This window comes from Paralichthys olivaceus, chromosome 16, assembly GCF_024713975.1.
Source record: "Paralichthys olivaceus isolate ysfri-2021 chromosome 16, ASM2471397v2, whole genome shotgun sequence".
In the NCBI taxonomy this organism is placed as follows: Eukaryota; Metazoa; Chordata; class Actinopteri; order Pleuronectiformes; family Paralichthyidae; genus Paralichthys; species Paralichthys olivaceus.
In genome coordinates, this window is record NC_091108.1 from 7836394 (window position 1) to 7852445 (window position 16052).

Here is a 16052-nt window from a genome sequence, read left to right on the forward strand (position 1 = left end):
GTAGGACATTTTAGTGCATCAGATGTTCCCTATTCAGTGTTTCGCCATTATGATTAACAGGACGTAGTTATCCCTGACTAGCACTGAATTTATTCCTCAGAGCAGAAAACCTACCAGAAGTGGACATTAGTTTAGGAATAGGATTTCCATGCATGCATTTTGAGAATTGATGCTATGTTTGAGAGGTCGAACGGATTCTTTCCTCTGCAATTTTTTTTGTTCTATGCATAAATAAATACAATGTGCTTAATCGCAGCAGAATTTCATAACGTTTCAATGTTTCTCTTACAAAGGCTATGGAAAAAGAATTGCTGTTTCCTCTGCGCTAAATCTTTTTGTTATAAAATAATATAACTAATTAAAATAGGGAAGATTTTGGTGCAACTTTTTGATCACTTCATAAACTTCAATTCAATGATAGATAATGAATCGTTCGTGGATGCTTTAGAGTTTAGTTGTAACCCACTGATAATAGCAATTGTTGGGTTGAGTTTATGAAACATTTAAGGCCATGTGCATATTCTTTTAATAAGCACATAGAATTAATTAGTAATATTTATTACATCAAATTGTGTTTAATCTGTCTTGAAGCGATGAAATGTGATCATTTCGTGTGTGTTTTGTGTTTAATTGGACAGCACCGCAGTTGAGCGGGCACATGCATATTCATGCTTCTTTGTGAGAAACCCTATTGACAGAATGCATATCCTAGCCCTGAACCGTGAACCTCAGAAATTAGGTTTTTCCTCATTGTTCTTTAGGACCAGGTTTTGGTTCCTGTGATGTAGACTGGTCCTGATAGGTCAGTATTTATGCTGAAAAAGGTAAAACAGGTAAACTCTCTCTCTCTCTCTCTCTCTCACACACACACACACACTCTCTCTCTCTCTCACACACACACACACACACTCTCTCACACACGCACAGGCACACTTACACAAAGTGAGGACCAGCAAAATGTCCTCACTTCCTCAGTTAAAGGCTAAAACTGGTCCTCACAAAGAAGCTGTACAAACATACTTTCGCTCTCTCTCACACACACCCTCTCTCTCTTTCTCTCAAACACACACTCTCTCTCTCTCACACACACACACACACACACTCTCTCTTTCTCTCAAACACACACTCTCTCTTTCTCTGAAACACACTCTCTCTCACACACACACACACACTCACTCTTTCTCTGAAACACACTCTCTCTCACATACACACACACATACTCACACTCTCTCTCTCTCACACACACACAAACACGCACTCTCTCTCTCTCATACACGCACACAAACACGCACTCTCTCTCTCTCACACACACACACACACACTCTCTCTTTCTCTCAAACACACACTCTCTCTCTCACACACACACACTCTCTCTCTCTTTCTCTGAAACACACTCTCTCTCACACACACACATACTCACACTCTCTCTCTCATACACGCACACAAACACGCACGCGCTCTCTCTCTCATACACGCACACAAACACGCACGCTCTCTCTCTCTCTCTCGCCCGCTCTCAAACACGTGTTGCAATGTTATCGCGAGGTGCATTGTGGGATTTCAAAATGGAGCCCTTCCAGCCGCAGTCAACCGCCATGTCCTGTGTTATGTAGCCGTCGGTTGGTGCCCGTGAGGCGGACTGACCGTCTCATCGTGACCCTCCCATCGTGACCCTCCCCGCCCCCCGCAGACAGTGAACAACATGGCGCTTTGGTGCGTCGCCAGCAGAGCGCTCTCATCCAGCGGCGGCCTCGGTGTTTACGCCAGAAACCGCACCGGCCGGTATTTGTGCGTCACGTTGGTCTCCGGTGCTTCCGCTCCAGCAGGGACCCGCGTCAGACGGTGTGAGTACAGCCGGGACACGACACATGTCCCGGGGCAGTTTGTGTGTCACCACCTCTCTCACAGGAGCCTGCTGAAGATCCAGGGCCAGGACACGAGCCCCTTTCTTCAGGGGATCATAACCAACGACATGGAGCTGCTGGAGGAGCCTGGACCTGGAGCCATGTACTCACACATGCTGAACGTACAAGGAAGGACACTGTATGACATCATGTTGTACAGGTACAGTGGGACACATCACTCTTGTTTAAAACTCTCAGGAGGCACCAGGGTGTGTGCACTCGCTTATCTGTGTAATGCACTTGTTGGCAGTGGTCGCCTGCTGGCAACATGTCATGTTTAGAGAGCTGCTGCTGTGTGTACAGTGAGCGTCCAAGTTGAAGCCTCCCTGTCAGTGACACCTTCAACTGGGCACTTTCAAAACATGAGACTGTTCACTTTCGACTGTCAAATGGTCAAAAAAGGCTTTAACTCTGCCACCAAGTGTCTAAACATGTATTAACTGTTAAAGATGGAGGTTTTCTAGTTTTATCATTTCTTCTCAAACGTGTGGAAGACGTGTCCTCTCACATGACCCAGTCTTTCAACCCAATAACACCACCACCAGTGCACGTTCCAGATTCACATGAGGTCATCACATCCTTTTCACTGAAATTAATCCTAGAGTTCAAACAACTGATGAACAACTGCACTGAGGCATAATTCATTATTATGAATTAGTGTTATTGATTTAATGATTACTTAAATGATAGTCAACACTTACATGATCTCATGTATTTCTAATCACAAATCCACCCAGGGTGAAAATAAATTAAACTAGTAAGATTTTTTTCTTGATGGGGGATTATCTCTTTTAAGAGGCACTCAACTTGCTGTTTTTCCTTTCAGTCTGAAAGAAGCTGATGCTGGACACGGCATTTTCCTGGAGTGTGATGCTACTGTCAAGGACTCAATCTTAAGACACCTGAAGGTGTACAAGATTCGGAGAAAGGTCAACATTAGCCCCTGTCCAGAACTCTCTGTTTGGGCAGTACTTCCCCAGCAAAAGAACTCTGGCCAGGTGGCCAGTAAACCTGAGCTGTCCTCCCCTGAAAACACTCTGGTATGGGAGACTGATCCTCGAACTCAGGAAATGGGCTGGAGATTGGTGTTGGAAAGTAAAATCGATCCTTGTGACATCATTGCATCATGTCAGAAAGGTGACACAGGGGATTATCACAAACATCGCTATGCAATAGGTAAGACTGGTTTGTAGTTGAGTACATACACTTTGTATTGGAGGACAAATGTGGTGAGAAATATGGATTTGTGTGAACACGTGATACTGAAGTTTTGTTTGTCTCCTCTGCTGTCATTGTTGTCCAGGACTTCCAGAGGGAGTGAAGGACCTCCCTCCAGGGGTGGCACTGCCACTAGAATCAAATCTCGTCTACATGCAGGGCATCAGTTTTAGCAAAGGCTGCTACATCGGCCAGGAGCTCACAGCCAGAACCCATCACACAGGGGTGGTTAGGAAACGCCTGATGCCAGTGCGCTTGTCATCTCCAGTACAGGACCTCGAGGAAGGAGCTGCAGTGCAAACGCAGTCAGGCAAGCCAGCTGGGAAGCACCGATCAGGGGTAGGAGAGCTGGGTCTGAGCCTAATCCGCATGGCTCATGCAAAAGAGGTGTTGACACTCAAATCTTCTGATGACAACACAGTGACACTTAAGGTCTCTGTGCCAGACTGGTGGCCTGAAGATTTGAAAATTAAGTAAAGAATGTGACATTCATCACATCTGACAGATGACTTGCAGTCTGAACCCTAAAGCACAGTATGTACATTGCTTTACAGATGTCTGGCACTTACGTATATTTGTGAGATCTTTTTTCCTTTGCAATAAAATCTGTATTTATAGTATTAATTAGATCTTGTTAAAAAATGTGTCCCAGCTTTATACAACAGCGTGTACCAATTGTCATATGGTATTAGTGGTTGTTAAAATTGCAGGATAAAAAACTCAATCAACGTGTATTTTTTAATTTATTTATCTATTTCATCTTTCAGTGCAAAAAAATCTATTTAAAACTTTCACAAGCAACATTTGAGATTGCAATTCATCTCAAACAAAACTCAAACAAATGCATATCATCTTTTTTACTCCAAATAAATTGGCAATTCAAGCTCTTTCCGGGTGAAACATGTTACATTGCTGGGACCACACATCTTATTCCTGATAAAGGAGATGCTGCCCTCTTGTGGATTGTATGGTGTCCCGAATTTGCTGTAGCATGGTTTCCGGCTGCAGAGCCAGTGTTGAATGATCAAGCCGCTTAAAGTCCTCATTGCAGAGTAGACATTCAAGTACGTGAGCCACTCTCTGTAGGTCGAAGGCAGCATGGTAAGGTCCGAGTGTGGTAAGCGTCTCCGAGAGATGCCGTGGGTAATCGGGAGAATCCCCCGAGGAGCAAGCGTTCAGGAAGGCCATTCGGTTGTCAGAAATTATTTTCAGGAAAGAGGCGAATTCAGCAAAATTAATACCAGAGCAGGCCTTCATGATGACCTGAATTGAAACAGACAACAAATACTTTATTTGTTGCAGACATACAGGGCAGCAGAGTGTTTTGGGTTCACATACACACAGATCAATCTTGTCTAAGAAAAGTATGTGTACCTGGCAGTGCTGATGCCACGAATCCATTGTGTTTCTCCACTCGTCTATCTCTTTTTGAACAGATGACAGCTCATTCTGAAGGAACTGCCACATGATGTCAATGTTGCAGCCATTCAACCAGTTGTGATTAATAGAGATGGTATCTTCCTGTAAAAACATTCACAATCACAAACTGCTGATCCTAATAAAACACTTTTACACATCTGAAATAATCCAAGTATTGATGTTTTTGCTTAGTCATTTTGCTGTCGTTCTACTTTACCACTACAGTTCTTACCAAATTGTAAACTTGATGATGCCAGCCGCTGGGAACAAAGATGATTTCACCAGCCTCTTGTATAATCTCAAGAGGTTGACAGGCTTCTTCACAGTGAGGAAAAAGACCTCTGTCTTGAAGTTCCGACGATGTCACGTCGTAAGGGAGGTTGCCGTGAGAGTCTCGCAAAAACTCCTCCTGACCTGGGGGATAAAGGAGCCATTTCTTCCTCCCACAGATGTTTGCTGACCAACTGTAGGAGCGGAACACATCGGCGTGGAACGGTGTCCTACAATTAAAAAAAAAAAAAGTTAATCTGGTTGTCTTAAAAAAACACAAATGGAGCTGTGATCTCAGGATAAGCTAATGTAATGTTCAATATTTCATACCATGAACCTTTAGGTCCCATGTAAACAAAGCGGTAGTCATCCACCTCGAGTGTATCCCAGTATTCATTGAGCCAGTCAGAAGAAAAAAAGACTGGTGTGGTGTAAACACTGTTTTCTGCAAAGTCCCTGAGGGAAAACAACATGGATCAATCACACATCGCAAACAACTTTCACCAAAACAAAATCTAGTGGATTAAATGTACACCTTGACATGTGCCAGTCTTTAAGATAGAGACATCCTTTAGGTGACGAGTGGCCATTTTGGATATATTCTTTCCAGTAGTGTATAAATTCTTTAAAAGGCATTACTTGTTTGGGGTTTGCATTGTATTCCTTTGCGTTGCAGTTTGCAACAGGAACAGGAGCCTCATCTGTAAGAGAGGAGATAAATGCATTAGATCACATGCATTAGCAGCAGCAGCATAATGACATGATAGTTAATGCATTGGGAAGATGATTATTTACCAAACTCTTGCAGCAGTTTCTGGAAATGAGGCTTCCCTTCCTCTGTCACCCACTGTTTTCTACACTTCCACTCCTCTGTAAACCTCCTGGAAAACATGCACGGGTGATTGGGGAGCAGGTATTTCTTGAAAAACTTGGAATAGCTCAGCTCCTTGTCGATGTAATCCACGAAGTGTGAGGACCAGAACTGCTCGTACGACTGTCGGGGCATCTTGACCAGGCTGCAGCAGTTGCGGTACGCCTCCCTGTCCATGACGGTAAACAACAGCTCGGCTAGCCTGTTAGCGAGGTTAGCTGTCACCGTCCGGACCGCGAGACACGGAAAGATTAAACACCTTTTCTACCTGCGCCTTTTCTCCTTTTTGCTGTTAAATCCAATTCATGTCAAGGTAGAAAACGTACATGATGTCAAAGGGTGTTATTTTTATATTTTTGACAACAGGTCGCTTCATTTGACTCCATCTCAAAGACGGCAGGTTCCTGAACGTCGCACACAGACTATTACCGTTTATAGTTTATCACGATTACTTATATAACTGCAGGTACCTGAACGGTGCACATTATATTAGCTTATTGGCTAGCTACACATAGCTGACAATATGTGTTTCCCCCAAATCTTGCTGTTGTAGCCCGTTTTAACAGCGGCATTTTCAAGTCGGACAGTAAACACGGACGTACTCTTGTGCGACAAGGTTTGGGAACATATCTACATAATGATCTATTTGTAGCTAATCAGTTCCCTATGTTACATTGTTATTCCTCTAACGGTGCACGCTGTATTTGCTAACTTGTTAGCAATAAATAGCCAGCAATATTTCCCCCCCCCGAGCCTTTTTAATAGCAGCATTTTCAAGTCGGACTGTAAACACCGACGTACTCGTGTGTGACACAACTTCCGTTATAAACATCAGCCTCCGTAGTGTGAAGACCAAAGGGGGAGATAATGTGGTTCAAGACATTCATTCATGTGGTTTTGTGCGGTTGTAACCCACTGAGAGGAAGTGACATTAGCTAAAAAGGTGTTCGACTTTATAATGGCGCACTTGTAATACGGTTAGTTTGGCAGAAACCTGCAGCTGCCTGTGTCTTAATCTGACGAGAGTATGTTCCTTCTCACTTACTAACGTGTCTTTATGATGTGATAGGAGCATATGTATGGTACTGGTTTCATATTGGATCTTATCCTTTCTCTTCCAGGGGAATCAGCGAGCCTCTCTCCCAAAATGAGCCGGGACACTCCCATCCACAGCTGGTCTGGCTCCTACTACATCAACAGCGAGAAGCGATGGGAAAATGGCACCCTGTCCCTCACCAGAACCACCGTCCGCTTTGTCTCCAATCAGACGAAGCAAAGCCTCGTCGGCTTCCGCCTCTCCCGCATCGTGGAGATCAAGATGGAGTCGTCCAGTATCATCTTCGGTACTCTCACGGTGCTGGAGGAGGGCAACGTGAAACACTGGTTTGGTTCCCTGAAGCCCAACAGGGTGGTGGTTTTTAATGTGATGGAACATTTCTGGAGAGAACGCCTCCTGCAGCCGAGCTCAGGGGCCCGCGGGGCTGAGTCTCAGCCCTCTAAAGGCAGAGAGCTGATCGGCCTGGTGGCAGGGGCCCAGAGAAGACTGGAGGACACTGGCAGAGTCCTGAGCCACCAGGGTGAGCAGTTTGATAACATGATGCAGGGGCTGGAGAAGATCGACTCTGACCTGGGCGTGGCTGATAAGTAATTGTCTCTATGTTAACTTAAATATTATTCATCTTATATTTTATGTTTAAGTCTTTTTTATGTGTTGCTATACAGCTTTTTGTCTTTGGGCATTGACAATTGTTCCTGGTCTGTCTACTCTGTTGCAGACTTCTGTCAGAGCTGGAGTCTCCCCCCTGGTGGCCTTTTGGTAAACTCCCCTGGAAGACTCAGCAGGAAGCCAAGGCTGAGGACGCAGCGAGAGCTGCAGCGTCTGCTGCTGCATCAGCCAGCAAGGAGTCTGGTAGAAATAAGGTGATCTCAAGCATCCCGGCTGTAGTGTCCAAAGGGGGAGACTCAGACTTGAAACCAGGCTGCTTGTTGGTGCTTGTGTCCTCATTGGAGGTGCGAGACACAAACTGCCAGCTCATCCATCGCTTTGAACGAAATGAAATAGATGAAATCAGGGTGAAGAGCCCTTATGAGATCACAGTGAGACAGCGGTTTATCGGGAAGCCAGATATATGCTACAGGTTCCTGTCTGCCAAGATGCTTGAAGCATTGTCGGTGCTAGAGATTCAGTACAAGAAGAAGATTGAGTTCACAAGCGAATACACTGCTTTCAAGGCAACTCCACTCTCATCTCCATGTGACCGAGAAGGGACAAACTATAGTGAAGGTAAGGAGGAGAATTATTTCTCTGCCTTTTCCATGTCTAGAATAAGTTTGACCACTGTGTGGCAGTAAAGCTCTACGTTTCCACCTCTGTATGTTTTTGTGTGGCCTCATGTCAAGACGCTTCATCCACATGAATTTCAAACAAGGTCGTTTCTGTATCTTCTTGACAGAAATGTATTTTGATGAATGACTTCACCCCGATTGCCTCAGTTGCTGTGGTCTGAGTTTACAGTCTGGTTTCCTCATAGACAACATATGTGCTCTGCATTTTTTCACCATCTCCACCCATGGAGTCAGGTTTGTTGCAGATGTGCCAAGACACAGAGCTCCCGCTGGAGGTCCCGGCAGGAGAGCTGTCCCAGTTGCAGGTGCATGTCCTCCATCCATCTGTCAGTCAGGCTGAGGCCCAAGAACTCAAACAGGTGAGGTCCAGTTTGGCAAGTTAGTCTTCTATTGCCTGTGTGACTCTGACTTTCACTGCTGTTGCATTTAGATTTTTAATATTTGCATATTTAAGGTACAGAATACAAACGCCATGTCTGTATGTACAGGCAACTGATTGTCTTGGCAGCCGTTATAGTAACATGTATTTTGACCGTTCCATTCCAAACCACAATTCATCATAATGATTTTTATTTTTTATCCTGTGTGTTTAAAATGTTATTTGGTTAGACCACAAACCGAAGTCCATCCTGGTTTTAAGAGAGGAAAAGAGACATGGTCAGTCATTTGCTCAGACTGTGCAGCGTCTTTCCATTCAGAAGCTCCCAACACACTGAGGACTGTTACAGACAGGGTCTGTGGTGGCAAGAGCTACACAGTGACGCAAATTCAGACCAATGATTCAGACAATGTGTGTGTTTGTGTGTATCACACACTATTACAGGTTGCTTAGAATAAGTAATGGGAAACCTTCAGCAGGCTAGTAGCATTGTATTTAGATGAGTGAATGAACGACAGCTCTACACTAGCTACATTTGTTAAGGTTCTGCTACTTGTTTACCAAATTATATGATGCTTACTTGAGAGACCAAATAATTTAAGCAGCTAAACAGTGAATGCAAGCACTGCAAGAAATATGGGAAATATTATGTTAAATGTCCCATAGAACTACAGTCTGGCTAATACTGTATTTATTTATTAGGAAATGTACAACATCTGATATTTGTTGACAATGATCCCTCAGCTTTGTTTTTAAAAACTTGGACCAAGATGTATGGACAGTACAGGCAGGACATATTACAGTGGAAAAATATATGTGGCAGTTTTCTCTCCTGGATGAGCTTTGACATTTTTTCTGATCAACTTCTGACTCATCTTTTTTCATCCCAATTTCTTGTTGCTAATATACACAGACACAAATATATTACCAAATATCTTCCAATATATTGACTCAGCACTTTGATATGTGTGATATAAAAACAACATGAGGCATTTCTGCCCAAACTTGAGCCACGTGATGAAAAACTGCTAAAATCAATTGATCATAGCCATAAAAAAATAAAAACTATGTTTGCCAAACAAAAAATGCAAATCCCTCAACAAAGAATCATAGCAATCACAGGTTATCAGATTGTGATTTACATATACATGTTTATTAATATGGAGCCTGAGAAATACTGGGGATTTAACCCACCTTCCTTTAAGGAATTCAGTCGTGATTAACCTCAAACAAGGCACTGTTGACTCCTTATACCTAATATTTAGTTAATTATTACACATGATAACAATGCACAGAGGTTTCGTGGCGTTTTTGCCTGTATAATAATTTCTCAGATAGATTTATCTTAGCACTAACAGCACTTGGTTTGTTCATACAACTTGACTTGTCTTTGGCATATTGTCTGCAGCTGATATTGGTTCAGACATGAAAGGCTGCTGCCATATTTGAGTTAATGCTACGCTTCTGTACATTACACAAACACACCCACACTCTTCATGTCAAGATTAGAATCTGCAGTAGGGAAACTTGTTCAGAGGGTCACTGGGTTTAATGTCTTGCCCTAAGTGCTTTTGCAAATATTCCACTTTATATTTGTATTGTTATTGTTTGAGGTTGGAAATTCCAACTTGTTAAAGGCACAAACTGGTTCATTCATAACTGATAAGCATTTCTGTGTTTTTCTTGTACTGTATGTCTTCAAACACAGACCTGAAGTCACCCCACTAATGCCAATGACACATGGAATTTGAGCTCATATGTTTTTTTTCTATTAGTTGTAGCCTAAATGTTTAATTTTTGAGCTTTCTACATGACTTAAAGTCCTCTAGCCTTTGTTTAAGCAGCAGCTAAAAATATTCATTTTCTGTGTTTTCCTTTGACACACAAAAACCCTTGTGAATGGTTACTGCAAAGTGTGATTCAGTTACTCTCCCAGTACATATTGTAAAGTCACAGTCCTGAGTGAGTGTATACAGTTGTCCCTTGGTGTGTATTGACACACTGTCTGTTTTTCAAACTGTCTGGACCAGTTTCTGTGCTCAGTTGCAGTGTCCGCATATAACGGACACAAGCTGACATAATGTCAGTGGGTGTGCGAGTGTGTGTGTGTGTGTGTGTGTGTGAGAGCATATGTAGCATAGCATAATATTAGTTTAGAAACCATGGGGGTGGGGTTGGGAGTGAGTGTCTATTAGGTTTTGCTTGGCGTATCGCAGTGTATTTAAATTGTTCCATCAACCTTAACATACACAGTTGCTGGACCATTGAGGTGAAGTTGCAATTTTCATTAAACCAACTGAAAGCAGCAAACAAGCACTATTGTATGATGTCAATGGTCCCAGCAGACAAGTCAAGACTTCTCTCTGAATGTATTCTCTAGATTCATTTACTGCACGATATAAAATATTATTATACTAAATCAAGATTAGTGTTGTATTTGTGGCATTGCTCTGTAACATTAAGCTGCAGGATATTGTCTTCACAGCCAAAGGGAGAAGAAGAAGAAACCTTGAATTGAATGTAAATCTCACTCACATCTAATCCTCTTTCTCTGTCATCAACACACTCGCTCTCTAACCCACTGACCCTGTCTTCACACCTCTGCACATATGGTCCACATGTCCCTCCCTGCAACTGCTCACCAATTTTAATATTAAAATCAACTTCTTTTGCCTCCTGCTCCTTAGTTGTTCATGTTCACTGGGGGCTCTTGTGCAATTGCTTAAACAAATTAGTGTTTTTAAGCGTGCCTCCAAAAGTGCGCACTTATTGGTTTGTGTGTGTGGGTCTGCGCAGATGCTGATGCAGCTGAAAAACCTTGCCCTGGAGGCAGAGACGGAGCTGGAACGGCAGGATGAAGCTCTGGACGTCCTCACCAGCTCCACAGACCGAGCCACCATGAACATAGAGAAGCACACTTGTCGTATGAAAAGACTGCTGTAGATCTGAAAGCCCAGCTGATGCACGTGGTCACGACGTCCCTCCTGAGAAATGCACTGTAAGCTTCCTCATTGTTCTCATGGGATTGGTACATTTAGAGAACACCACAGAAGAGCAGGGACATGAACATGCTTTAAAATAGTTCATCATATCTTTGTTGCATTTGATGGTACAATTGCAGGGTGTAGTAGTGTTTGCTCAACACTAACGGTAATCAACCAGATCCCCGAAAATTTGCACAACACTAATTATGACTTTAAATCACACGTAAGTATCTCTTCAGGTTTTTTTTTTTCTTGAAGAGAAAGTAAGTTATTTACAGGCTTTGTGGGCTCGTACATTTGTATCATATGTCTATTAGTGATCTGCCCTTTAACTGTGCGTCCTGCAGCACTTAGCAGCTGTGGACAGGATTGTTCCTCATCATCTCTTGGTTTATTTTCTCTGGAGAGTAAGATTTGCTCTGAAGTTGACCAGCAGTTATTGGTGTTTAATGAAAACGGTCACTTGCTCACCAGAAGAGAAATAAGTACTATGTTCAGTCAGTAATTGTGTCAATGGCCTGGTTCAGTGTATTGAACCCCACTAATTGTTTGTGATGGGAAGCCAGTGAGGGATGGTGGCAGGACAAGTCTGAATCCTCAGTGCCTGTCATGCTCCCCCAGTGGACCTGGCGAGTGAAAGAAAAATAAGCTGTTGACTGTGTATCAGACACACAACACAAATATAGCGAAGGACAAAATTGACATTTGAAAGCGAAGAAGGAAATAACCTGCTAATTTATTCTCTCTGCACAAAGTAATTCAAAAGAAATTGCATGTTTATGTAACTATAAGACAAACACGAGAGAGACAGAAACATGATTAAATAGGATTTTTTAATGAAATAAAAAGGACAAATTCTAATCGCACAGATAATGTTTGCTCATATCATCAGAAGCGTTTCTGCTTCTCTGTTGTACTGCTATCCTTACTTATTTTTAAGGTGCATTTCTGTCCTGAGGAGTTGTCTTTCAGGTCCAGAATCCCTGTGACTTAATGTTGCATGTCTGAGTATTGCTGCTGTGTTCTGCATTAAGTGGAAATGTCTCTTCATTATCACAAGACTGTAAATGTGCAAGTAACTTCTGGGATCCGTGGAAGCAGAACAGAAACACTCCCCCTCTCTGTTTCTACAATATTATTAAATATAAACTATAATATTAAATACTCCCATCAATGCTAAGGTCCATATCTACTGTTTATGCCTTGCTTAAGCCTGATAATATTCTAAGTCCTTATTATCTGTTAATAACTGACATTGTAATTCTGTAATTTTGCTGTGGTCTGTTATCACTGTGAACTTGTAACTAGCTCTTAGTTTAAATCGAAGTATCTGTACCATGTTTGAAAAATGGTATCGGTGCTGTATGGATGCATATTCATGCTGATGATGCCAAATTAATCTCAACACTGTAACACAACTAAATTATTGACAATAAGGGAAAAAAGGACACTTGCATCTTTTTTGTTACCAAGAAAAGACTAGACGAAGCAGCACAGTAGACACTAAGTCTATGGAATATATTCATTTCATCAGCCAAGATGTTGTCACCATTTAAAGTCTGTAATAACAAACCTTTTAAAATAAAATAAGTCTCAAATGAGTGGTTGAGCACCCAATTATGAATCAGGAAGACGCTTTGCACAAAGCGCATTGAAAGACGGCCGACAGCCTCACTCAACAGTCTGGTCCTCCAGTTAGCATGAACCCATCACTTCTGTTAAACAGCAAGCCATGAAGGACGTGGGACTGACAGCACAGACACTTGATACGTCTCTGACACTATGAAAGGTTCTTCAACATTTCTTTTCACTCTGCGCTGTTTATTTCTGATGATTTGAGGGATGAATAGTGAGATTGTGGAAGTCCCAAACTCCAGCAGCACACCACATGGTTATGTGAATTCCAACCCTTAAAAAAGGAGCACGGAGCACACACTGGCGTGGTTTCGAGGCAGCCTTGCAATACAAGGAAGTGGTGGCGGTCTTGTCTGACCACAGATGCATGAGATCCGGCTTTGCCTTCCTAACGGATGGTATGGAGACACAAGGGATTTCGCTGGCCTTGACTTCCAAGTCTGTTTACTCGATAGCTCTGCGGTGAGCGCTCTCATTCGAGGAGCGTGTCTCCATTGATGGCCAATCTATCAACTCATTCTGTGAAAAAAGCAGCTCAAGATTGCGGGTTGTGAGGGCACATGAAGGTCGCGCTGCAATCCAAAATACGGAGCTGCTTGATTGCAGTACAAATAGAAACACAAATGTCAAATTATAGCATTTAGCTAAATTTTCTGTCTGTTATTTGGCAGTTATCTTTTCAAGTAGTGTGTTTACTATGTGTTATTAATTCCAGTTAAATGTGTGATAGTTGATGTGAAGCATTTGAGTACATAAAAAAAACACTTCCACTCCACTATTAGACTGTCTGAGTCTAATGGCCTGAGTTTTGACTCATGTCCTGGCCGGCCTCATAGTAGTGCAGGTGTTGCTGTGTTTCCTTTTGCTGAGGGAGTTTCTGGTTTCAGGAAATAAGGCCTGTTGGTTAATGTTAGAACTGGGAGAAAACGTTCTTGGAAGGAAGGTTCTTGAGTCCAACCAAGGGGGGTGCATGTCGTCTCCAGCAGAAAGTGATATGAGACTCAACATCAACATCATCTTCTTCTGTCTGGCAGTGAACTTGGTAGCAGTTTCTCTTCTTCTGTCACAGTGAGTGATGGACATTACAGATGTTTCCCTGTACATTTGCAGCATTCGACTTTATTTCATTGTGAACACGAAGTCTTTGCACGAACTCTGTTTGGATTCAAAGATTTATTTTTTTTTTAGTTTTATCAAACCATGAATGTGTTCTGCACGGCTGTTAATGTGGTACTTTCCCAGATGCTGAGCTGCGTGATGATATCATGTGCTATTGCACTTATTGTTTTCCTTGGTCTTGGCCTACCTTGGAGCTGCACTTTGCTTTTCTGGCTTTTGTTTTACAAACCTTTCTCATTTCTGTGCGACGCCAAAACAAACTTGGCTCCGTTTTTACACAGTAGTATCGCTCTAAAATCAACTCCAGGTGAAACCCCATATTACAGCCTACCTGAACCGTGCAGAGGTGCTCCTCTCGCATATGAACAGTATTATTTGCTAACTTGCTAAGAAGGAATAGCAAGTGTACAGATTGGTTTAGGAGAGAAGAATGATTCTAATCAAGTTGTATGGGGTGCTTGTAAAGACGTTTTCCAATATATTTATATTCTAACTTATTCCTTATTAGTCAGTCGTCATCATGTAAGAATGCCTGCTCACACTCGCCAGCCGAAACTCAGGGTTTAACTTGATCACCCAGTAAAATATTCCATGAAACTTTCTTTTCACAAAATCATTGTGAAAGTCTGCTCATTGGATTCAGTAGAGGGCAGCAGTAAGTTGCTGATGGTGATGATGAATTCATTAACTGTAAAAGTCCATTTCATTATAACCTTTGCACTTAGAGTGAGGACACTGTTTTTGTATCTACATTAGCTCCAGACTGAGATTGTCTCATTTCTTCCTGTTCGCTGGAGTCAGTTCTTACATTCTGTCTCACTAATTAAAATGAAATGGCTTCTCTACACTCTTCAAGTGACAATGAACAAACAGCCCAGTAACAGTAACCAACAACACAAGTTTCTTCGCAGGTCTTGTTTATTTTCATTCTGGAAAACTCATCTTAAAACTGCGTACCACTTTACTGCACAAGGTAAATGAGAAGACAACAGTCCAAATATGAATTTTTGGTCCTTTTTTGCAATGACTGGATTATGTATTCATTAAAACCCCATCTATACAGCTCCCCAAACAGGTTGTCAGGCCGTGAGCCAGCTCACACCGCATCACTACTTTTACAAGCGGGCCCCCCAGAAACCTTCAGCGAGTCTGTTTTTAGTGGCTCTTACTGCAAATGGAAACACTTAGCTCCCACAATAAATTACCCACCCGACTGATGCCACACTGCAGAGACCCCCAGCCACTCACACACGGGCAATGTATTTACATTTTAACATTAAATGCCGTTGAGTCCGCTATGTTGTAAGTGACTTTGGGTCACATGAGCTGACAAGAGGACAGGAAAAAATTAATCACGCGGAGGTTGTTGCACTTGCGTGCAGCCTGCGGGGCAGCGGCTTGATTAAAGTTAAGGATGTATCCCCCCACCCCCCTCACCTCGTGGGGTTGACAATGGGGTCATTTCAGGATAAATATAGACTTTCTTGGTTACTCATTTTCTCTGGAAAGTACATAGCCATTAGTGCGGCAGGCCAGTGATCTCAAGGGCAACACTAGTGTTCAGCCTGAACTATTGTTTATACTGTAGCCAGATGATTAAAAGAGACAGCGGGGTATAGCTGGCCCTGCTGTTACAGAGAGCATCCCCAGCACAAACAGTGATGATGGTGCTCCTGTGAACACAGTCCAGTGGGGTTGAGTTCAGACATTGTGAAAACACACTTAAAAGCACTTGACTCAAACTTCTGTGTCGAATGTGTCGAGGTGTGTTAGGAAACAAGAACAGCGTCTATGACCCTCGCTAAGAGCGCCCGTGAAATAATCCCTAATTATCATTCCAGCAAACTTATGTGTTTGACCACCTAGTGATGCAATTGCAGCTGACCAAATAGATTGTTGAAATATTG

General features: G+C 42.6%; 3 protein-coding genes across 7 annotated transcripts; 2 read left to right on the forward strand and 1 right to left on the reverse strand.

Moving 5' to 3' along the window:
* Positions 1 to 1323: 1323 nt before the first annotated feature.
* Positions 1324 to 4705, forward strand: iba57 (iron-sulfur cluster assembly factor IBA57). The gene is made up of 3 exons (XM_069511704.1): positions 1324 to 2064; positions 2731 to 3080; positions 3208 to 4705. Exons 1-3 carry the CDS (start codon positions 1703 to 1705, stop codon positions 3597 to 3599), a joined length of 1104 nt encoding a protein of 367 aa, XP_069367805.1. The 5' UTR covers positions 1324 to 1702; the 3' UTR covers positions 3600 to 4705.
* jmjd4 (jumonji domain containing 4) lies at positions 3853 to 5887 on the reverse strand. 2 transcript variants are annotated; one of them, XM_020110364.2, is made up of 6 exons: positions 5607 to 5887; positions 5347 to 5512; positions 5142 to 5267; positions 4774 to 5041; positions 4497 to 4643; positions 3853 to 4385 (listed from the first exon to the last, which is right to left on the reverse strand). In XM_020110364.2, exons 1-6 carry the CDS (start codon positions 5857 to 5859, stop codon positions 4050 to 4052), a joined length of 1296 nt encoding a protein of 431 aa, XP_019965923.1. In that variant the 5' UTR covers positions 5860 to 5887; the 3' UTR covers positions 3853 to 4049. The 2 variants fall into 2 exon arrangements, with proteins under 2 accessions (XP_019965923.1, XP_019965916.1); XM_020110357.2 differs by having other exon boundaries at positions 3853 to 4643.
* On the forward strand, positions 5862 to 12992 carry snap47 (synaptosome associated protein 47). Of its 4 annotated transcripts, none has more exons than XM_069511702.1 (5): positions 5862 to 5995; positions 6804 to 7326; positions 7458 to 7966; positions 8263 to 8387; positions 11204 to 12992. In XM_069511702.1, exons 2-5 carry the CDS (start codon positions 6830 to 6832, stop codon positions 11348 to 11350), a joined length of 1278 nt encoding a protein of 425 aa, XP_069367803.1. In that variant the 5' UTR covers positions 5862 to 5995; positions 6804 to 6829; the 3' UTR covers positions 11351 to 12992. The 4 variants fall into 4 exon arrangements, with proteins under 4 accessions (XP_069367803.1, XP_019965951.1, XP_019965943.1 ...); XM_020110392.2 differs by lacking the exon at positions 5862 to 5995 and adding an exon at positions 6470 to 6625; XM_020110384.2 differs by lacking the exon at positions 5862 to 5995 and adding an exon at positions 6480 to 6659.
* The last annotated feature ends 3060 nt before the right edge of the window (positions 12993 to 16052 follow it).

What these genes read in the sequence shown, in the direction of transcription:
- iba57 (XM_069511704.1), top strand. Translation starts at nt 1,703, where the DNA reads ATGGCGCTTTGGTGCGTCGCCAGCAGAGCGCTCTCATCCAGCGGCGGC. An exon ending in TATGACATCATGTTGTACAG is followed by an intron (nt 2,065 to 2,730) that starts GTACAGTGGGAC and finishes TTTTCCTTTCAG; the next exon opens with TCTGAAAGAAGCTGATGCTG. An exon ending in CAAACATCGCTATGCAATAG is followed by an intron (nt 3,081 to 3,207) that starts GTAAGACTGGTT and finishes ATTGTTGTCCAG; the next exon opens with GACTTCCAGAGGGAGTGAAG.
- jmjd4 (XM_020110357.2), bottom strand. Translation starts at nt 5,859, where the DNA reads ATGGACAGGGAGGCGTACCGCAACTGCTGCAGCCTGGTCAAGATGCCC. An exon ending in ATGGGACCTAAAGGTTCATG is followed by an intron (nt 5,042 to 5,141) that starts GTATGAAATATT and finishes TTTTAATTGTAG; the next exon opens with GACACCGTTCCACGCCGATG. An exon ending in ATCATCAAGTTTACAATTTG is followed by an intron (nt 4,644 to 4,773) that starts GTAAGAACTGTA and finishes ATGTTTTTACAG; the next exon opens with GAAGATACCATCTCTATTAA.
- snap47 (XM_069511702.1), top strand. Translation starts at nt 6,830, where the DNA reads ATGAGCCGGGACACTCCCATCCACAGCTGGTCTGGCTCCTACTACATC. An exon ending in GACCTGGGCGTGGCTGATAA is followed by an intron (nt 7,327 to 7,457) that starts GTAATTGTCTCT and finishes ACTCTGTTGCAG; the next exon opens with ACTTCTGTCAGAGCTGGAGT. An exon ending in AGGGACAAACTATAGTGAAG is followed by an intron (nt 7,967 to 8,262) that starts GTAAGGAGGAGA and finishes CCATGGAGTCAG; the next exon opens with GTTTGTTGCAGATGTGCCAA.